The 23,755-nt window shown below is 34.9% G+C and overlaps 1 protein-coding gene across 3 annotated transcripts in view; it reads left to right on the top strand.

The window, feature by feature from the left end:
* Positions 1–23,755, top strand: part of LOC117432287 (protein inscuteable homolog) — a 57,934-nt gene that overhangs the window by 12,140 nt on the left and 22,039 nt on the right. For all 3 annotated transcript variants that reach the window (XM_059001824.1, XM_034053973.3, XM_034053972.3), the window contains exons 2-4: positions 7,082–7,175; positions 21,859–22,204; positions 23,693–23,745. In XM_059001824.1, coding sequence (XP_058857807.1) covers positions 7,120–7,175; positions 21,859–22,204; positions 23,693–23,745 — 455 coding nt within the window. In that variant the 5' untranslated portion in view covers positions 7,082–7,119. The remainder of the gene's footprint in view (positions 1–7,081; positions 7,176–21,858; positions 22,205–23,692; positions 23,746–23,755) is intronic.

Below are 23,755 nucleotides of genomic sequence, written 5' to 3'. Positions count from 1 at the left end.
ATCCTGAAGTTGCTTTCATTCTTAATGTCTTCAAAGTTTTTATTCAGAATTATAAAGTGCATGATATACAGATGCCTATTTTTTCCTGAAGGATTTGTTTGACTGTTTTTATGGTTGGTCCTATGAGACTGACAAATTGTATAACACATCTACTGTATTTCAGCACGAAGTAACATTATAAAAAGACTACCCTAAGATAACTAAGTACATTGTTTGGGTGTTGTACACAGACACATAAATAAGGCATGGGTATACATCTTGGTGTGTTGGATTAGTTTACTGGTCTGCTGTTAATTTGACTTGCCATTTCAACAGTATTACTGGAGCAGTCTGCAGTTTTGAGTGCATTCTGTCCCCGTCTTTCTTGCAGTATACATGTTGCGTTCTACATCCCATTGACTGATCGGTCTTATGTGGGGGAATTTAAATTTACAGTAAGTTTTAAGAGCAATCTGAACATTCTGTAGGGGCCAAATTGTTTGATCCTATAAGTTATAACTTGACACCTGGAATTGGTTACACAACAGAAATGTATTCCCAGTACTGCTAATTTTGAATTCAGTTTGACAAGTGAAAGTGGAAATATCTTAAGGAACTCCTACATTTTCTAAACTATAGGAAAGATGTATTGACAAAACCCACATGTGGGTGGCAGTACTGGTAGCAGGGGACTGGTGGGGGTGGTGTTTGGTACTGTTATCTTATTGGGCTCATTTATTAAGGCTGATTAAATGGAAAGTGAAAGACCCTTGACACTATAGCTTTGTTTGTCATTTTTGAAGGTTTTTCCATTGCTGGAATCAAATCCAGTAAGAAAAGATGAGGTTAGTTGCTGGGTTCCAGCATGTACTTGTGCTCCTTCATCATTCTGCCAATTTCAGTTGAATTAGCAGTGAAGGATTGTGTTTGACATTCTTCACAGGTTCCCCTTATCCTACACAGTTCCTTTTCCTTTTTTAAACCTCCCACCATCTTTGAAAGGGTATGTCATTCTCACAAACTGTTTGAGCTGTAATAAGAGCTCTCTGTAAAAGTTTTTCTTCATAAAGGTTAACTTTTTTTTCACCAGCACTCTTTCTTATTGGTGCACTTTTTGAGGGTTACTGTGAGTTGCTGCTGGAGACTGAGGACGGTTTTGTGTATTTGAAGGTATATAATTTAGTGGCTGGTATTTTTTTTTTTTTTTATGAAAGTCTGACTTTTTCCAATTCATTTATATATCTTACATCTCAACATCTCTCCTTTTTACCCCTGTCCTCCATTTTTTCTTCTCTCTTCTTTCATCTGTATATTTTTGCCATCCCCTTTCCTTATGTAGTCCTTTCCTTTGCTCCCCATTCCTCATCCCTCTCTTCTCTGTCTTCAAGTGCCTCTTCCACTTGTTGGCTCTTTCCTTCTTTCTCTTCACCATATGTGTCCTTCCCTTTCTATTGTTCTCTCAGCAATCCTTTCCTCTTTGCTTCCGGTTTCATTCTCTTGTCTTTCAAACCCATCCATGTAATCTCCAAAGCATCTAGCCCTGATGATGGTTACATCAATCCATGTCCTTATTTCATGTGGGTGAAATGCATCTCATCATGTAAGAGGATCTGTTAATTAACCTCTGTGCACTCATTGTAGTGAGTCACTGGTATTTTGTCCCTTTTTTGCTTCTCTGATGATGCCACATTTCTAGTTTTTTTTTTGGTTTGTTTTTATTACCATCTGTGCAGTGTATAATCTGTCATTGTTAAAATAATTTTCTGGTCTAACAGAATACATTTGTCAGATACTGGATAGTTTGCATCCTTTTAATGGATGCTAAGCTCATTGTCCAGCACATTGTACTTTTAAAAGTATCTGAACAATATAAAGCCTCCATATGATGAAAAACTGCATTTCCAATTTCCAGTATTATAGTATCAGGGGGGAAAAAAAGAGTAGGGTTTGATATTTCACACTTGCAGATTAATACCCGAGAAGTGATGTTTTTACTGTTTACTAAACTGGCATCTGATTAATATGTTTGCATAGAAGTTTTCACAAATGATGATTGATGACCCAGGACTAACGATCCTGAAAATTCACAAACCATCAGTCTTTTTGATTAGCTGTAGTTACAACCTGCAAAGATGCAAAAACTCCGGGTTCTAAACCCTGTCAATTTATCAAAAGCACCAAGCCGGTTTCCACAGCAATGCTTGGACTGATTTGAGGGTTTCTTATTTCTTATGACAACCCAGCATCACTTTAAGCAGGTGGAGTTTTTGTATTTCTTTTATTATTTATTTATTTTTGTTTTAAAAGGTCTGGATTGTATTTTAAACCTATTTTTTTCTCGCATGTTAACTTTTAGTATTACCATTTTACCACTGTTGCAATATGAACAGGACTTGTATAATCTAGCAATTTAACATGATGCTTTTAACCGCTGGTTGTTTAGCGTTCCCGTTTGGTGATTTCTAGTGATGGTTAATGGAAAACACAATTAATAGAACAGGATTTAAAAGGCATAACTGCAGTTAAACATTTAGCTTTTCCTTTTTATATTTTTATTTATTTATTTAATTATTTATTTTTATTTATTTATTTATTTATAACAAAAATGCAAGTTTTAAGGGAGTCCAGTCCAAAAGGATGCAATAATTTTAAATATGCCTTTTGATATAAATATGAACAAAGAAGACAACTTTTGTTTTTCCTATGGCAGCACATGCTTATCAGAGACTCATGGCAGAACATGTGTACCCAGCCAGGTTGCCCTATTATCCTTAGACGACAGTGCAACCATTCAGCAAAGCTGTGTGGGCATGGAATGTTGAGTATGAGGATGACCTCCCACACATCTAAGCCTCAAACCTCTGATATTCAGATTTTTATTTCTTGAATATTCAACAAAATGAACAGATGTCTAGGAATACCATTACAGACCAAGTGTGGGAGATTGCTCTACACAAAAGCTCAATTTTAGAACAAGGTAAAGAATCTGGAATTTAGTTAACCTCTAGTACAAATCTTCCAGAAACCCAGCGCACTGAGAGGAGTTGGAGCAATAAACATCCCACCCCCAGTCATTTGTCAATTCTAGAAAATGTTTGTTTTGTTTGGGTAGCACTGCTCTTGAGACAGATTGATAACTGATTATTGGAATATATTTAAAGAGTGGCACTAATCTGTTCATACCAAGATATTTAAGAGTTAAGTAAAACTGGCAAGACAGTGGTTGAATGCTTTACTTGCAATACCCTTTTAAATTAACTGCAGTTGAGTTAACACAGATAGCTACACTACTGTGTTATGTGCAATGCAGATTTAAAATGAATATATAAAAAATTAGGAAATGAATGTCTTTGGTAAATTGTCAAGCATAAAGGTACAAGTACAGCATGTGTACTAGGTTGGTTGACTAATGAGATACTAGCAATTGTCTAGATTAAGAAAAGAGAAACATCTGACATGCTGGGAACTAGTTTGAGAGAAATAGATAACTCTGTAAATTGCTTTTTTTGCAAACTGGCTGAAGTGCAAACCTTTTGTATTGTCTACCCATAATATTCTTCATGGCCAATGTGAGTTTTGTGATTGATATAAATGGTAATTACACTGTGTGTTTTAAATTGATTTACTATTTTAGTACAGTTACTATTTTATGCACAGTTTTTTTTAATGCAGTGACTGATGTTAGTTAATAGCAATTAACTATGAACTATTTTGAGAAATCCTTTGTCAAAGTGTAGCAAAGCAAAATGCATGTTATAGAATCAGAGGTGTAGTGGCACAAAAAAAGGGAATATTAAAAACAAACATTTATAACAATTATGTTAAACTAAATATCAATCGAGCCAAAATACACTGCTGTGCAAAAGTCTTAGACCTGTTGCGTTTTTCTACTCTGATGCATTATGAGCATCAACAGTTTACTCGAAGCCTCCACTAGTGTTTTCTACTATTATAACAACCTTGACTTGCATAAAGAAGGAAAAACATTGAGTGAAATAGCCTGCATCACTTGATTTTCAAGGTGTGGTATCCGATGCACAAGTACAGAGAAACATCATCTGTAATTGACAAACCCAGGACTGGGAGACCCAAAAAGCTGTCTAACAAGGATGAGCAATACTTGAATATAAGATCCTTAAGGAATAGAAAGAAGACTCCTGGGAGATTTCCATGCAGTGGTGGTATTTTCTGTCTAGATTCTACACACATATATAGAATAATGGCAAATCTAATTTTATTAGGCTCGACTTTTAACTTAAACACTCACCATGCTTGTTATAATTAAATAGCGTGATTAAGCACATTCTACTTTTAACCCCAATTTGTCAGGTGAAACCCAGTAGACTTTCTAATCAAGCTGCTATAAATAGCCAAGTTACAAGACATACTATGTTTCTAAAACAAAACCAGGCATTTTTTTTTCATATGTTGAGCAAGTAGAGTGTACTTCTATTTTTACATTGAAAGAGATGATATTTCATGCTGTGTCATGTAGGTCAATAAAACTCTGGCTGGTGTAACATTTTGTAACACACAGATTTCACCCTTGTTGGCAAGGTTGAGGTCAATATTACATTAAAAGCTCGGTAACTACTTGTGCACATGGGCCCTTTTTTGTGTACAGTGGTTAAGATGCCTGCTTGGGGGGTGCATGCTTAACAATGAAAAATGGATGCTTTACTCATAAGAATCATTTAATTTCAGTCCAGTGAGGAATCATTAGCTAAATGGATGTGAATAAGTCACAACCATAATGCTTTGGAGGGTTTACAATTGAATACTAAATGGGACCTATCAATAGAGTGCTAAATGAAGTCACAAGCACTTTGAAAAGGCTTGATACTCTAAGTGTATAGTCACTGAATGGCATTTTACCAAGAATGTTGAAGTTAAAAAACATAGTCTGAGACACTTTCTAATACAATTCCTGTACAATGCAAGAAAAATGGATTGACCATTAAGATAATACACTATAGAAGATTATGCCGTTTCTCAGCAGTTAACCGCATCATGTGATTTGTTACATTTGCGTGTTATATACCTGATTTAACATGCATTTCGGTACATATCCCTATTGCAGTAGCATCTTCCTTACATCACTAAAACCAGGTCATTATGGTATTTTCTTTGGCAAGGTGTTTATGTGATTCCCCCAGTTTAACATACAGAGGCTTTTTTGGTTTTCTGTTTGCTTAGCCAGAGACTTGCCCACTAAACTCCTTTTAATTGTTCACCTTGAGAAATTGATTTTGTCACTCTTAAGGTATAGAGTAGATTAGCATTAAAATGAAAGAGCGGGGTAAAAATCTATACATGTTTCAAGCACTTGCTCCAAAACCAAGTACATTAGCAGAAATTGGCAGTCATTTAAGAGAAGAGGCTTGGTTTGGAGCATTTCTGTAATTGATATAAATATTGACTTTGATATGTTACATCAGAGGTGACATTTCTTTATAGATTAAACACAAGTAGTATAAAGCATGTGATTAAAGTTAGATATTTAATAAACTTAATTCCAAATGAATTCGTACATACCTTTGTACCATACAGCAATATTTTAATTTATAGTCAATGTTAAGGCTGCTTAGATTGATAGTTGTTGCAAAATAGACAATATTTATACTTTACAAAACTAAAGTTACTGAACACAACATCAGAGAAACACTATTCAAGACATCAGCTGTGCCACTTCCAATTTTTATGGTGCTGTATTCTCCATGTCACCTGCTTTAAAAATACCATACCTCTGTAGCTCTTGGAATTCCATTCAACTGCAAAGTCCATTCAAAATTGTGATGTCTCAATCAGCCCAGTCCTGCAACCATGTAACAGTATTCTCTTCATCAACCTTTTCTCTCTTCTTTATTAAATTGATAATGGACTATATAAAGGTTGGTAAGGATTAGAAAACTACAGTTATTTTTTAACTTCTATATTAAAGCAGTACATAATAGATTTATAGGACTGCGTGTGACTATGTATGGGTTATATCCGCACTTGTAACGTTTTAAACGGACCTTGGCTCATCCAAAAAACAAGAACAATTCAAGTAATAGACATTGTTAGTAAAGCACACGTCTCAGTTGTGGCAATAATCTCAACACAAGTCTCCGTCAAATTTTAAATCTAATTCCAAAGAACCAGAAAATTGACCCAAATACACACAAACACACTCGCGCGCGCACACACATGAATGCTAATATGTCTGTCTGCTTGATCCGGGGATGCACTCAAGGATATTAAACTTGCTATAAAAATGTCTTCTCAATTACTGAATGGTAACGATCTAGTTGAGTAGCTTGTCTGAAGGAAATGTACTATAAGTCACACTGCTTTCCTTGGCTCAAGAGACAGATTTTTTGTTTAAAAATAAATATAAAATCAATAGAGAAATATATAAAATAATGGCCACAATGAATTTTGCCATGCAAAGGGAACCATGTTCTACGTTTTAGTGATTACCCTTCCTTTCATCCATTTCAAAATGCTTTGTGGCCATCTCTTGTAATTTTATGCATTATAAACTTCATTTTAAAATGTACTTGTACAGTATATGATTGGAACATGGTTGCTTCGGGGGTGGGGCAGGCATTCTGACATGTCTTTTGTAGCTGGATTAGGGAACAGAGAACAGGTTATTGTTAGTATCAGTGATGTTATAGTTCCATAAAAATGTCATGACACTGCTTTATTAGATATTCTAACATATAGTAGACCCTGATATTGATGTGATACAGCCATCTGAAATTCTTTATCAGATAGAAGTGAAGTCACATTAAGATTTACTGGTACAATGAGCGAGGTACATAGACAACAAACTAAATACAGGAAGTGCTGCAAAGGTGTATCTTTTCAATGCATATTTTTAAGCACAATCAAATGGACCTAGTTATTTTAACCTTTCATAATTTGAAACAATCTGTTCAAGCTTGAAAAAAAAAATCTGTAATTTACCTTTTGAATATGTTCATGTACCACTTCATTGAGTGTACATGTTAAACAACTTGATCTGCTATATAATATGTAATAGTGTTATCTAAAATAAATAATGGTCTACTATAAGAGCACTCTATTAAGTAAATATTATGTTTTTAAATCCTAGGTGCAATGCTATGTTAAAGCAGTCTGTGTCTGAAAAATATGGCTTCATCCCAAGGCACCAGTCACATTCCTTCTCTTGCATCACCAACACAACGGTAAGTTATAAATAAAAAATTGCTAGTATCTAATATAAAAAATATTGTTATTGGGTAATATTTGTGAAAACTGTATGGCTCTAAATAGGATCAACAGTTTGTGTTGTATTTAACATACATTTTGTTCTTGCACTTTTTTTTTTTTAAAATAAACACCCTGTTCATTTTAACAAGAAGTCCCTTCAAACACTGCTTTGGTTGAATATATAAAACCCCAGGCTTAGTCCTATGAACAATAACATGACACCTTTTATGACCGACAATGAACATCTGTGTTCTTGACTTCCATTTATCAATAGAGTTATTTTTATTAGTCGGCTCTGGCAGGTGTATCACGTTTACAATGCTCATGTAAATGACAAACACATTTATCATTTTACTTAAATGTAATTGAAAATAATAACATGTTTGTCAGAATTCATGTCCTGTTTACCATCTCTCTTCATTAAACCAGTATCGGCATTAAATAGGTCAATGTACTGTACACGACTGTAGAAGAAGCCATTGAATAGAAAATGAAAGATCTTCTGGAAAGAATGCGCTGACGTGTCTGTAAGACCTGTCTGTTCAACACGAGGTATACGAGCACATCTGGAAGTCAGATATTCTTAATCCTCTAAGAAAAAGATCTAAAAACTACTGTTGAAACAGATGTCTCATTCCTTTCATCTCCTCTGCAGAATATGGTTAATATTTTCCTGTTCATCTGTCAAAGTTAGGGAATGGCAATATATCGTAAGGAAAAATATTTAAAAAAGAAACTTTAACTGTCTGAAACCTTATATACAATCAGAACAAAAGCTACAGGTATTTTGTAATGTAGCTCGTGTGGATTCGGTTATAACACGGTAGGGTTGTGGCTCCCATTTGCTCCATAATGCCATTACAGTAGCCCTTTTATACTTGTTATAAGGCGGAACACAAATAGCACGGTCTTGTAACTATGGCTCCCCACTATAGTGTTATAAAGGGTGAGCACTGTGTGTGGTATGTATGTGTGTGTGTGTGTATATATATATATATATATATATATATATATATAATCTGCTGCTTGTATTCATTATTTGCAACATTAATTGTGTAGATTTATAGCTTGTTGCAGGAATTAAAAAAATAAAACACATCACATCTGCCATTTGTAACTATTAGTATTATTTAAATTATGCCCCCAAATGTCTGTTTCTAGCAGCCTTTGGAGCTCCCACATTGGTATGTGGGGCAATCTCACCTATTCTTCAAGTACTTTGTAGACATTCATTTTCAATTTGAATTATTTGTAAAGGTCATAAGGTGGACAACACTTCTGTTTTGTGGGCTGGATGACGAACTGCAACTCTTGCAGGTGGCTTCATAGTGCTAGAAGTGTAATACCACAGCTTTAGCATCCCAATGATGCTGTTTTAAACTAATGTATCAATAAAAGCTCTACAGAAATCGGTACTGTTTACAGACATTAAGCAATGTTGCAATTCAGAAGTAAATTCTTAAATGGACTACCAAGAGTAAATTCCTTCAAATGTCTTTTTATATTTATTTGTTCTGTTTACAATCATTCTGCGTTGCTTTAATATTGAATTAAATGTTATGTATCAGAATACACCTGGCTATACTTGTGCCTGCAGAAACATCGTTTTTTAAGAAATCACATGATGCAGTGACCTTTCAACTCTACTGGCCCCATATGACAAGGAGTGGCCAGCAGAGATCACCACATCATATGATTTGTTATATACAGCTTGCATGTTATAAACCTGATTAACATGCAACCTCTACATAATGTGCAATATATTCTTTAAATTACAGTGCATATCCCTATTACAGTGGCATCTGCCACACACCACTAAAACCAGGGCATTATGATATTTCCTTTGGAAAGATGTTTGTGTGATATCCCAGTTTACCATACAGAGGCGCTTGGTTTTCTGTTTGCTTAACCTGAGACTATTTACCCACTAAACTCCTTTAATTGTTCACCTTGAGACATTGACTTTGTCAACCTAAAGGTGTAGATTAGCATTAAAATGAAAGAGCAGGATACAAATCTATACATTTCAGATAAAGGAGGAATCTTTATTGACAAGCACTTGCTTCAAAAACCTAGTACGCTGTCTTAAATGACTGCTGATTTCTCCTAAGAGGCTTGTGGTTTGGAGGATTTCAAACATAACTTTGCACCATACCACGATATTATAATCCATAGTCCATGTTAAGGCTGCTTAGATTGAAGAAGACCTTGTTTATACTTTACAAAACTTACTGATACTGAACACATTAGACCTGTTTTTATTGTATTTTGTTCTGTAGTGCATTGATTCTGCCTTTTGAGAATATCAGTACTGAAATTTAAAAACAGAATGTATTGATGTAGACATACAGAACATTGTTCTCTGTGTATGTGAAAATGAAGCAGCAGTTAAATTATCCATTCATGCAGTTAAAGGTGAGTGGTCCACTTCAAGCAGTAAGAGAACCCTTTTATCACATCCACAAGAAGATGGGACAGGTAATTACAGTAATAGAAATGATTGCGCCTAGCTGTTTTTGTTACTCCTTGTTTATTTTTCTCTGAAGAGCCAGCTTTTCCCCCCATTTCAGAATAAAATGAATGTCTCATTTTCAATTTTGATAAAATGTATATGCCAATTTATACTGAAGTCTTAATGTAAACTTTTAAATGTTTAACTCTCAAACCCTCAAACAAATCCATCCAGGTGTCATGTTTTGCATAATACGTTTGTGGAATATGGAAGTGAGCATATTAAACTAGCAAAATATTTCATCTTTCAAATCAAAAACAATTTCTTAGTTTTTTTTTTGTATAAAGGGGTATATGGAGATGTATCTGTATATAGCTTATGGCCTATAAGCTAATGAAAAGTTACTTACCAGCTGAATAGCTGCAACCCTCTTATTTTTTAAAGAAGTTGTTAATGTAATATATAACCTGTAGAAAACAAACAGCGGTAAACCTGTGTTTTTGGTTGTGAAGGGGTTAATAGACTTTGCTCAAGCTTTAACCTCGTCCTGTCAACAGCACTCTGACTTGAGGAGATTGGCCTCAAAGGTAAACTTTAATTTGCCTCCTTGTCTTAAGTCGTACAGCTGTGGGAGGGAAACGCAATCGCTTACTGAAAACGATACTCCCTAGTTTAATAAGGTACAGGCATGATGCAAAGGAATGTGAGGTACTAGCTTTTTATAAGAACAAGTGCTTGTTCACACTTTTTAATTAAACCCATATTTATATCTGCATACACTTCAAAATACAGGTACATTTTATACACTGGAGTATATTTACCCTACACTTAATATTTTGTTACATTATTTAATACAAGTATTTGCAACAACATAACTCTGCATTAACACAATACTGGCAGCACTGATGCATATACCTGGTCAGCCTCTGGATAGACTGCTGTGGGGTGTTCCGCCACTCTTCCTGTGCAGCTGCAGCCACCTGGCAAATGTTGGCTGGTCGCAGTTGTCTCCTGTGGATGGCACTGGCGATTTGGTCCCACAGATGTTCTATTAGACTCAGGTCAGGAAAAAAAGCTGGCCACGGCAAGACCTCGATATTGTTTTCTTGAAGTTGTGCAATTGTAATCCTAGCACTGTGTGGTCTTGCATTGTCCTGCTGGAAAATCGACACTTCCGGATTGGCTTGCAAGAATGGAAAAACTGTTGCCTCAAGGACTTCGTCAATGTATCGCTGAGCAGTAAGGTTGCCCTCAATCTGCACCAAAAGCATTCTTGTGTTAAAAGAGATTCCTCCCCACATCATTACACTTCCATCGCCCAACCGGTTAGCTTGAACAACTCAACAGTCAGCATAACGGTCCTGGGCTGGTGTGGTGACCCTCTGCCTTCAACGACGTGGCCTGTCCCTCACAGATTCCTGGTTTCTCTGGACTAGTCTGCTGATTTGTTAACGCAGAACATTCTCCGGGCAACTTCTCACAGACAGGCCTCCTTCAATCATGCTGATAGCAACCAGGCGATCTTCATTACTTAAGCGAGGCATGGTCGTATCTTTCACTGTTTTTGTGTTAATTAAAAGCATGTCTTTTCAAATGGCTATTTATACAGATTGTTAATCCACTCATTTTGGCAATTTTAACTCGTCTCAAATACCAAACACTGACCACCTGCCATTTTTATGAAATCACATCACTTGAGCTCAGTATTTTGTTATCCCAAGGAACAATACTACTGAAACAATCAACAAACCTATCTACTCACTACTTAAAATGTAAATAACATTATGTATGTGCCCAATGAGGTATGATGTTTCATTGTGCATCTGTGTGTGTGTGTGTGTGTATATATGTAATTTATATATATATATATATATATATATATATATATATATATATATATATATATATTAATTTAATTATAAAGAAAATGAATATATAATTAGACATGTTTACTAAAATGTTCTAGCTGGATTACCTATGAATCCTTACCATTTAATTTCAGTTTATTAAACGGTCTCTAATGATTTGTATTCTTAATAGAAATACCTTGGCTGGCTTGTTTTGCATTTTTACCAGGTCTACAGTACATCATCTCTTCTCATTTTATTATGAATCTGATTAGATTAGGAATCTCATTTTTAAAATGGTTATGGATAGAAAATAATGGATGTAATGCAGTGCATGCTAATACAGGCATTACTCTTTGGCATGAAAGTCGCAGGGCTATTAAATGGATATTTGTGGCTTATTTTAATGAAAACCGTATCAGAGGATTTCCTTTAGTTCATTCAACCAAGTCTACAGTGTTCAGTAGAACCTCTGCCACTGCCTTCATTGCAACATGATAGCCTTCAGATTACTTTAATATGCATCCACATTAAATTAGTGGGGAATTAATTTTGATGTCAGTCCTGCTGAGATCAGTGGCAGAATATAAAATGTTATACTTGGCTTTTTTTATTTATTAATTTTATTTTTAAAACACATTCTTGGGACTAATCTATTTTCACATTGGTCATTTTCTACTACTTGTTTGTTGTAAATTAAATGGATGCTTTGAGCCTGAAACCAGATAAAAAGAAGTGACCTTTTATCAAATGGAGAATATTTTAAATGAAATTGATTTAAAATGTGAGCTAATCTATAAAACAGATCATGGAATACTAAATACATTCAGATATCTTAAACACATCTGAAACAACAGTTTTACTTTATGTATGTATGTAGATGTCAAGCTGTGCCACTGTTGCCCTCGGCAGAGATTTCCTGTCAGATGCTACTCTTGCAATGCCATTCTTACAAATGTTTGTGGCGGTGCATCCAGCACTCCACACGGAGCGCCTTTACCGGATGCGCCACTCGGGAGCACCTGTGGTTGTATGCTCTTAATTGTTAAAACTATTATGTTTTATAAAAGTCTAATACTTAATTTACATGGCAATTAAAATTTACATGGCAATTAAAATTCTCACATCCCATGCCTAGTAGTTAGTAGTACACGGATTGTGTTCTGTAAAGTACAGTATATAATATGATTAAGTATTATTAAAATATAATTTATGCATTTCATTTAACTGTCCCACATGTCTGTATGTAGCATTACATGGTGTACACGATATCTGCCTTGATTTTTTTTCCAATCTTCACCAAACTTTTATATACACTCCTGGCCATGTACACAAGTTTCCTGTTGCATTTGACTATGATCTTCCACTTACTGTGTGCTTATTATGTGATTACAAGGACCCTCTGTCTGTGCCTGCACTTTGGTTTTACTGTACACCTTGCACTTTATTTTGTTAATAAATGCTGCAGAGAGGGGCTTGTTAGAAAGTTGAGTAGGGTGTCTTGCTTGCCAGTGTTCAATAATTCCACACCGAGCCATCAGTTGGCTGTAGCAGAAACCGCCCCCTGCTGGATACTACTGGATTCTCTCTTTCCCAGAGTTATTGGAGTGGCATCCAAGACTCTTACATATATTAGCTTTTTGAACCTTGTTACCAGCCCCACTTGTATTCTGGTGTCTTTCTGTAACCTGGTTATATGTTCTTAGGGCTCCAATAACCAGAAGAAAGCACAGTTCGAGTAGTAGTTGCCAACGAAACATGTTTACTCTGTTGCAGCTGAATACATTATTTGTTGACTAGTTTCATGACGTCACGCTATTTCCATAAGGTTCATACAGTACTTGAATGTGGTAGTATTTATGACTGAGCCTTTGTTGTTTGTTTGGTCCTTTTCAAAGGTCCATTTCAGACTGAAATGCACAGCAAAGTAAACAGATAATACTGAATGGTATTGTGATCTACGTTTACCATATCAATTGACTTGACTACTTAGCTGAAAATCCTCAATCACTATTACATGCAGACATATATGGTGTTTTTGTATGGAGCAACCAGTCTCATTGGTTCACAGAAACTAGTTCAAACTTCAATCAACTGTCCATATTCATGAGATAACTCCTCTGTTTTAACAATGCGTTTTTTCTGGGAACCTTCAATATTATACGGTGAAGATCAATTATGTTTAGACACCTACAGTTGTTTGTTTTCACAACAGTTGAACCAAGTTAATTTGATAAAATAAAAGGAAAAATATAGGTCCATGCTCATGAGTTAAAGCAACTCAGCTGCTGTATGTAAACCAAAAACAAATGATCATGAAGTACTAGATAATTTCAATCCCCATAGACATGTTTTCAATCCATTGCACTGTTTTTTGTTTTATTTGATAAAACTAGTAGGAATGTAGACTAGCATAGAAAAGACAGATACAGTAATGCATGTGCCATTTATGCTATCCAGTAACAACAGAGAAAAACAACAGAGAAACCTTGTCGACCTTGATTTACAAACAGACAATACTTATTCGTACAGTAGGTTGTTGAACTGCCTAAGAGCTTCTTGTAGATAAGCATGCCTGAACTTGTCTCTGCTTTACCAGGTAGTGAGTGATACAACATTAGGATTCTCCATTACTGAAGTGTTTACTTTACGGCATTATTGTTTTTTGTAGAACACTCTTCTTGCCATTTTGTTTTATACTTTGTTTTAGGGCTTGATTTACAAAGTCTCCTGCACCCTTATGTCTTGTAATGAAAGACACAGAGCCTGGCTGTGGCATTATTTAATCTTTATTAAACCCTGCCTTACTCTGCATTAACGGATGTAGCACAAGGGTGTAATGGCAGGTCTGAATCCGGTGTACTTCTGTATTAAATCAGTCAGGAGGGAAAAAGAGGTGTCGCCAAATACAGGTGAAGTGTTTTAATGCTAAAATAGATTAAACTTTTTTTTTTTTTTTTTTTTACTTCACCTCCAAGGAATAAATAACATTGATGTACATACTCGCCAGTATGCAGCAGCTTAAGTGATTTACATGTAACATTAAATGACAATGACAGACACCACAAATACAGAACAGTTTTCTGAAGAGTCCATTCAAATATTTTCTAACAAAGCTGCGAGCATTAAAAAAAAAAAAAAAACAGCTGTCCAGTGCAATTGGAATTGGAACCTGCAGGTTTAGGTTTGTCTGTTTCTGCTGCTTAATCTGGAATATTTGGGTAATTTCTTTGATTGTATTTTAAGACCAAAAAAAAAGGCAGGCTAAAATGAATACATTTTTTTTTTTTTTAACTCAAGCAAAGCAAAAGTACAAAAAATAATGCAAAATAAAAAATGTCATACTTGCACTAAGACGGTGGGATATACCGAAGAATTAGCTGACCTTAAAAGGTAAATATGTTGCAGTTGCACATTCACGTGTCTAGTTTGGGCAAGTGCATATTTTAGCCATTGTATTTTAAGAAGGAAAGTAGGTGATGCTACTTCATGGATCTTTGTCAATCAGGTCCTAAGTATCAGGGGGTATTTTACATTGTTTGAAAATGTACAGCTATTTCAATTCTGGAAGTAAAATAAATAAATGAAAGACTACAAAAATATATATTTGTAAATGGTAAATCAAACATTCTATTGTTCTGGCAGCAGCAACCTTAGTCTGATAAATAAAACAACACCATTTTTAAACTTGTGCTTGATTTAAAGAAGTAAATGAGGTTTGGCATTATTAATACTTCATTGAGTTTCTATGGAATATTTGTGTCTTTTAAAACACGTTCGAGAGAACACACACATTTAAGAATGTGTTCAGAGCTGAAGCAGAGTTATGTAACTTTTCCTCTGTAGGTTTGGATGAAAAAGAGCACCAGTCTGTTTTACATGGGCAAGAACATTCTTCTTGACAAATTGCCTAACATGGCTTGTTACCGGTGAGAGGAGCAAAATGGAATGAACTTTTGCTATGGCATGTGCAACAAATGATGGGCAATTAAGACACAAACTTTAACATCCCCATGCAAGCATGGATAATAAAGTGATTCGTTTTCATTCTCGGGTGAGAGGCAGTGGCCCTTAATGCTTAGACACTGCAGGCACACCTACGTAGTTGCAATTACTGTCCTTTTGGTTCTTGTGCAAAATACAGGCAGCGCCAGCAGAGCAAGAGACAATTATAATCACTCTGGTTGCTGTCTCATCAGCCTCTTGGGAATTAATTGGAAAGCACTTGTGTGCAGTTCTATCGGCATGTATTACTTTGTTTATGTATTCTTAGTTGTACGCACCTTGTATATTTTTTTTTTAAAGAAAAAAAATTAAATTTAAATTTTTAATCAGTATTTTTAGTAGCTCTAGGTGAAAGCTAATATAATCAAAACAAAGCGTATGTGTTGTTTTGAAGGATATTATATTGTAATTTGGCTGTCGGTATCAAATTTCTTTAGTCATTGTTTGACTCGTAATCATGTTTCCCATTAACTAGGCTGAGCAAACAAGAGCTAGGAAATACATTAAGATGCTTGTCCATAAAATGATTAGAACAAATTCATGTAGTCTACATCATTTCTAAACCAGTTAGTAAGAGGGGACCTTACAATTATTTTAGTTTTAAAAGAACGTAATACATGTAGACTAACTTATTTGCAGTTTAATTATGAAACCTATAACAAAAAAATACACCAACTAAAAATACAGAGAATGCTATATTTGCTACATAGAGTACTGTTGCTAATACTGTGTTTGAGAATTAACTCATTTTTAAAAGTGTTTTTGTAAATGGGTTGCATTAGGGAGTTTGAAACGAACCCGCTGTTGCAGTTAGTGCTTTAGTGGCTAGTGACAGCTGAACTCGAGTGAAAACATGTATGGGTAATGTAAATAACAGTATACTGGCGATACAAATTAATGTTTTCATGAAGGTTTTTATAGGCTTCTTAAAGTCTCATCTTACAAAACGCTTAAAAAAAATCCTGCACTTCAGTTTGCTTAGGAGGAGCCTTTGTGCCAGTTGAAGCAGCAATCGGTTATCGCAAGTTTTCTAGACTTAAGCTTTCATGCTCCCAGTTTTTCCACATAGTTTTAACATCAACTTACCATTGAACATGGGAGGTTCATAATGTTGGCCTTGCATATAGTGAAAGTTATTTATGGTAGTGGGAAGAAAGAGATCACTGCGTGGAAAGTCAGGTAACTCTTTAACAATGTGAATGATGTGAACATTACAAATTATGTGGGCAGTCTAGTAAGGTTGATTTGAGTTGGAAAATGAGGAAGACTTTCAATTGGATTCCTTAAACTATTTGTCCATTTAATTATAGCTTGCTGCAGAGGTGTGTTTTTAAAATATATACTTTTATAATGAAGTGGTTTATTGTATAAATAATTGTAATTACCAAAAGCATAACAAATGATGCCTGAAATGTATCCTGAAAAACAATATTATAAAACCAAATTGTTTAAAATTACAAATACTTGAGTACAGCAATTTGCTGAAATTCATACGGAAATTTACGTGGGCTAGTAAATAATGCATGGGCCACTCAAAACAAGTTTCCTCTAAACTTCATATGCCAGTACACTAGGAAAAAAAAAACACAATCTAATATAATTATTGTACTTCAACATATTTGTATTTTATTTTTCATTTGTTTTAAAAGTATCATAATTAACATGGAACAATTGACTTTTTTCATCAATATAACTCATTAATTGTATATCTCGGCAGTTGCATTGTTCCTTTTTAATTTGATATTTCTCTACCAAAAAACATAACGGGGTATTCTAGAAAAGGTGTTGGCACCTATACACCTGTATGCCCTCATGAATAATACATCGGATATTTCACATCACCATTTATATCAGATGTGTACTGAGTGTCACCCTCGCATACCTCTCGATAAATGAAAAGCAATAAACAGAAGCCATGAGTTCAGCCTATTCACTAAATGGAAAAGAGAGGCTTTGAGATGGTTCTCTTGACTAATGTCTGGTCAATTTCATTTCGTATTTGTTAACCACTTCACCACTATGGGTCAAATTTGACAGAGACTCCTTCATTATCGGATTGAATAACCACAATTTCTGCAGGGATATCACATTCCTTAATGGTGGGGGGTGGGATGGATGGATGATTTTACCACATTCAGCCAGAGCTACAGATTATGTATAATTTTTAAATGCCATCTACAATATGTTAAGCTTTTTAAAAGGACTTGTTAGTGTTTTAAGACGTTATACAACAAAAACATGATTAATGCAAGTAGCGGTGCAACAACATAATAATAGATTGTAAATCAAATGTTCATTCTTTATTATTTAAAAAGAACAAAGTTAAAAAAACAGATCAATGTTTCGGCCAAAGAAATGAGGAGTACCAATAAACATTACTATAAATGGGATGCTAACTGTTCGAACATAAATGGGTACCTTTACTGATACTAAAACGTGTATATGAATCGCATGCAAGAGCTAAAAATAGTAATGTCAAACCATTTCATATAATTACTGTGTTGTATCTTTTTTTCCTTTTTTGTGGCTCTGAGTTTCCATTTTATATTGAGGCAAGGGACTGTGTTTCCGAAGAGTTGATTTAAGTTGAAAAATATAATATAATTGCTGTCGATGTAGTCAAAACAAAATACTACTTTTGATGTTGCACCAGTTAATTGCAGCTGCCCAAAAAAGTAATCCATAAAAGGCTTTGTCTTGCTTGTGAATGATCAGCATGCTCAGTACTGTTGGAAAAACATCTAACTGCAAGCACCACTTTTATTCTGCAGTAAGTGTTTAATTGATATCCCGTAGAGGCACCTGCTTCAAACTACTCTTTTATGATGGGAAATGACCTTAATATGCAAGGGTTCTGTATTCAATGGGGTTGTGTCAATGTATTGCTCTTAAAATCTGATCTAGAAGAGAAGGGTGATTAAAACTAAAGGGGCACAGAGGTCATGGAGCAGCCTGCTCCCGTTGAGTAGTCAAGAAAAAAGCTAATTTACTGAGGATTTTCAAAACTAAAGAGTTTTAAAAATATTGGCCATTGTTTATTCAAGCGCTGTGGCTAATGGCCTGTAACTTTAGTTTGATCTATCCCTTCAACTTTATTGAAAATTACACCCATTATGCAGTAAACTGTGCCAGGAGTATTTTTATAGCAATTGCTGAGTGAATTAGTAGACTAGTAGACTAGATCAATTTTGTTGGATAATACAAAAAAGTAATATGTAAAGTGGTATGATTGCTTAGAGAGACATAGCTGTATCTCTGCATCATTGTTATAGTGTTGATGTTACCCAGTGTGTATTCAGTTTATGGGAACAGGGTGAGTAAATATAGTAATATCATTGATCACCCATGTAAGGGAAAACAGGACAAAAAAAAAGCTAAACTTCTTCAGAATTATTTTTTGTAGTAAGAGTGTGCTTAAGCCCGGACTGGACCAAGGAACCATGCCTGTGAGGTGTGCTTTTCAATGTTCTCTCTTTCTGCAGTTGTATAAAACTCAATATTTGAGGAATGGGAGTCAACTATTTAGAATGAATATATATATATATATATATATATATATATATATATATATATATATAATATATATATATATAATATATACATACAGATAGATATATAGATGGGCTTTAGTGAGTTACAGGATAATAATTCCCATCTAGGGTTTCTGTGATGTCATAAATTACGAGACCAAAGGTCGAGTCATTTATAAACTGTCACAGAAATCCGAGATGGAATTGTTTTTCCTGTAACTCACTGAAGTGGCCCATCTTATAATACATAGATACCCTTGTGATGCTAATATTAAAGAAGACGAGGTTCAGCAGTACATTTGGGTTTTTTTAAACGTAGTGTTTCAGTGCTGTACAGACATTCTATGTCGTTATCCGTTAGTGCTTCAGCTTTATTTGGATGATTGCCTTTTACCTTGTTTTAATTTCCTGTTCCTCTCCAGTTTCTCTGAGATACGACTGTACCATTTCTGTACTGTGGGTGTTTTGAATTTTGTGTTTTGAATTGAAAGTGATGGTCTCTGAGTTGAATGGGTCAAAGTTCAAGTATATTTTCCTCCAGAGGAATTATCCATTTTTGTCGTCACTACTGTGGTATTATGTCTTTTTTTCCCCAAATGGCTCAGGATGTAAATGTAGCCTTCATCCATCCATTTTATAATTTTTTATATATATAAATATACAGTACTGTGCAAAAGTTTTAGGCAGGTGTGAAAAAATGCTGTAAAGTAAGAATGCTTTCAAAAATAGACATGTTAATAGTTCATATTTATCAATTAACAAAATGCAAAGTGAGTGAACAGAAGAGAAATCTACATCAAATCAATATTTGGTGTGACCACCCTTTGCCTTCAAAACAGCATCAATTCTTCTAGGTACACTTGCACACAGTTTTTGAAGGAACTCGGCAGGTAGGTTGGCCCAAACATCTTGGAGAACTAACCACAGTTCTTCTGTGGATTTAGGCAACCTCAGTTGCTTCTCTCTCTTCATGTAATCCCAGACAGACTCGATGATGTTGAGATCAGGGCTCTGTGGGGGCCATACCATCACTTCCAGGACTCCTTGTTCTTCTTTATGCTGAAGATAGTTCTTAATGACTTTCGCTGTATGTTTGGGGTCGTTGTCATGCTGCAGAATAAATTTGGGGCCAATCGGATGCCTCCCTGATGGTATTGCATGATGGATAAGTATCTGCCTGTACTTCTCAGCATTGAGGAGACCATTAATTCTGACCAAATCCCCAACTCCATTTTCCTACATAACTAACTGTACATGCCCAAAGGTCAAAGCAATATTCCTTGTGTGTGCACAGTCTAGATCGACAACTGTGAGACCTGGTTCCACCTATCCAATACATTTGATAAGATGATCTAATACGCAATAAACACGCTAAAACGTTTTTTTTATGAATAGGGTACTAAATGTTAAAACACGGATCATTCTCTATTTGTAATACTAAAATAAAACATAATGAGAATGTAAGGGTCGGTGTCAATTCTGCAAGAAATATTAAAAAAGGAAACAACATATCTTGTTTCTGTCAAGTACAACAATGGAATGTTTTCAAACACTTAGCTAGATCAATGAATACACCACCCACTAAACAGCTGTAAGCCAAGTTAGATGCCAATGTGTTCAATTTGACTAATAACGTGTCAGACAAATGAGGACGGATAGAGAGTCAATATGCTCACTTAGAAAAGAACCTGCATAGTTGTTGGTTAATCAATATTTGCCAATAACTTAGGCTGTCATAGTAACAAAGGAACTGGGTAATAATTGAGTTAAAGGAAAGACCTATGGTAGAATGAAATGTTATAAAAGACTGATAGTGTAAGTAATAGTAGGGATGTGGCTGTTCAGCCAGCCTCACACTATATATTTACTATAAGCACACATCATTGTATGTCGGGGGTGAAAAAACATATTGAAATATTTTAGTTTGAGGTCTGAAGTTATGGCCAAAATAATCATTTAGTATAAAACAAAAAAATTGGATGATACAGAGGCATTTTTGATGAGGTGAACTGGTTGAAAATGTACAGGTTTACCAGAGTATAAGTACTGGAATAAATAAAATACTACAACAAAGAATAAATAACATACTACAACAAATGATATCTTGTAGGGGCCTCTAATGAGTTTAACCATGTGGATTCTTTGGATGGTCAACAGAATTATTATATGCTATAAATCATTGGTTTGGCCTTCCAGTTTGCACCACATAACTGTCTCTTTGTATATTTCAGATATATACACCTTGTTTACGCACTAACATTGAACATTTATTTCACTCACCTCCAGTTTCAGGAATTCGAAAGGGTCATGATCATGAGTAAACAACAAAATAATTCAGTTTAAGCTGCTCCAGCAACATTTGTTGACTCTCTGCTAGCGTTACTGTACTGTCCTGCAGGTCTCCAGGATTTGCCCTGCAGATAAGAGAGACTCAAATCCATATGATCTTTATCCTTTAATTCCAAATGTATGGAACACAGTCTGCTACCGTGCCCTCTCCATTGAATTAGATGCATGGATAGGTGGTTGATACAATCCAGGGTGATCTTCCTGCTGTGAAATGCTCCCGGCGAGGTACAGGTTGATAATATTAACCCATTCAAGAAAAATACCATTCAGAGTTGGATTTAGGTTTGTTACCATTGTAGAAAAAATGAGGAAAGTATATAACAAGTTCTGTATTTTGATGTAAATATTTGAGATCTGGGAATCATGTACATTTACTCTCCACACAAACAAGTACCTAATGTGATTAATAACATTCAGTGCATTGGTAAAAAGTGCAATTTCATATGACCATTCTTTGTATTTTTTTGTATTTCAGAATGCACTTGATTCATGTGGATTCTGTTCATCGATGGATGGAGGACTTGCGGTACATGACAGAAGTGGAGTGCATGTGCATCCTTCAATCAAAACCAATCAGTGTTGATGAAGATGCTCAAAGCGAGCTCATCATTAACCCAGAGCACACTGTACGGGACAACCTTCAGACTCTGCTGAAGAGAGCTTTAATTATCAGCTCTGAACTGACCAAAATGTTTCAAAAGCTGGAGAAGAACCGTTGGCAAAGAGTGCACAGCACAGCAGTGAGAGCCAATTGCCATGTGCGCTCCCTGGTCAACGAGTACAACTCCTTCACAAGGAATTCTCCTCCAGAAATACAAAAAGTAAGTGGTTCTTATTCAGGTAAAACCCTATTACACAGGATATAACTGTAATATAGTTGTGACACAATGGGAAGTATATATGGACCTCTGCCATCACCATTGTTAGATTGTAAATCCAGCTAAGGATGTAATCGTTATTTTTAATCAGTTTGAGTTATTGCTGTACAGTTAACGTTGCATTGACAATGTGACATTTATGATGACCCGTACCTTCGCTGCAAAGTTTCTACATTATTACCTAGTTCCTTTGCAATTGCTTGATCTGATGATCAGCACTGAACTTGTGAACCAGCAAATTGATACAATGACTCATAGTTTATCCATCATTCTCCAGTAATGCATATTGTAATATCAGTAAACCATGGAGAAGAAAAAGAAATGTGGCCTTCCTTCTTGATCAGAATTTCCCATGAGTGTATCTCCTTTATGACTATAGTGTTGTGTACATAGAATGGCCTTAAAGGTTGGAAGATATGTCTTTCTGGATGTCATTATAAAGTGTCATGCTGTTTTGGCAAATAGGATTTGTGTGTCACTTTTATTTATGTATTTATTTATTTATTTATTTATTTTTTCTTTACAGTTTTGTTTCTGTTGTATGCTGATTTGGACAACTGAATTTCTATGTTTTGTTTTAAATGAAATTCATTTTTAAATAACTTCACCTTTTATTAACGAAAGTGTAGGAAATATAAACAATTAAATGTGTAATATTAACTAAAGGGTTTTGTTAACCAAAGGGTCATTTCATCCACTACCTCTGCTTCATCTATAATTAATGATTCGCATCACTAATCACATTAGAAAGTGGCAATAGAATGTAAAATAATAAAATTTTAGTGCATTATTATATAACTCTGTTTAACCAGAGCTGAATTTATAATAGCTCATAGATTTGCCTATTTAAAATCAGCTTTTAATAGGTTTACAGAGTGACGTGCTTGGAAAGGCCAGTTGTTTAATTTTTTTTCATGCCTTTTTTTCTTGACGAGCATTGTAATGTGAAGAATTAAAATAAATATATTTTTTTATAGAAGGAAAATAAACAAGAACTTCTCATTAGTTATCTTAACAGAACATAAAATAATAATACAGGCTTTAAAATGGTGATAGACTTGCGTCGCACAACCCTATTAAAACAGACCTGTTCTAGTTATATTAGAAATTAACGTAAAGGATATAATAGGAATACTTGTGTAAATTATGATGTCAAGAAACCAGCATGGTAATGTTATATGTGCTACTTCAGTATCAGATCTTGCATGTAATAAAAATGTGCTTATTGTATATCCTGCCGATTATGTTGGATGGCTTTGAAATTTAGGAATGTGATTGCTTCAGAAAATTGTTCATTGAATTAGCCTGCCTAATAAACTAAAGGCATGTTTGCCCACCTTTTCTTTTATTCTTTTCAAGATCATTGCAGGGGTGAAGTTTTGTTTCTGATGCATTGGTTAAATTGGACCTTGTTTTGTTTTTTCTCATTAGTATGAAAAGGCACTGCTGGAGAAATGCATGGAGCTGACAATCATAACTGAGAGGTATTATTAT

This window comes from Acipenser ruthenus, chromosome 27 (assembly GCF_902713425.1).
Source record: "Acipenser ruthenus chromosome 27, fAciRut3.2 maternal haplotype, whole genome shotgun sequence".
Taxonomy (NCBI): Eukaryota; Metazoa; Chordata; class Actinopteri; order Acipenseriformes; family Acipenseridae; genus Acipenser; species Acipenser ruthenus.
This window is presented reverse-complemented; position numbering and strand designations above follow the sequence as displayed.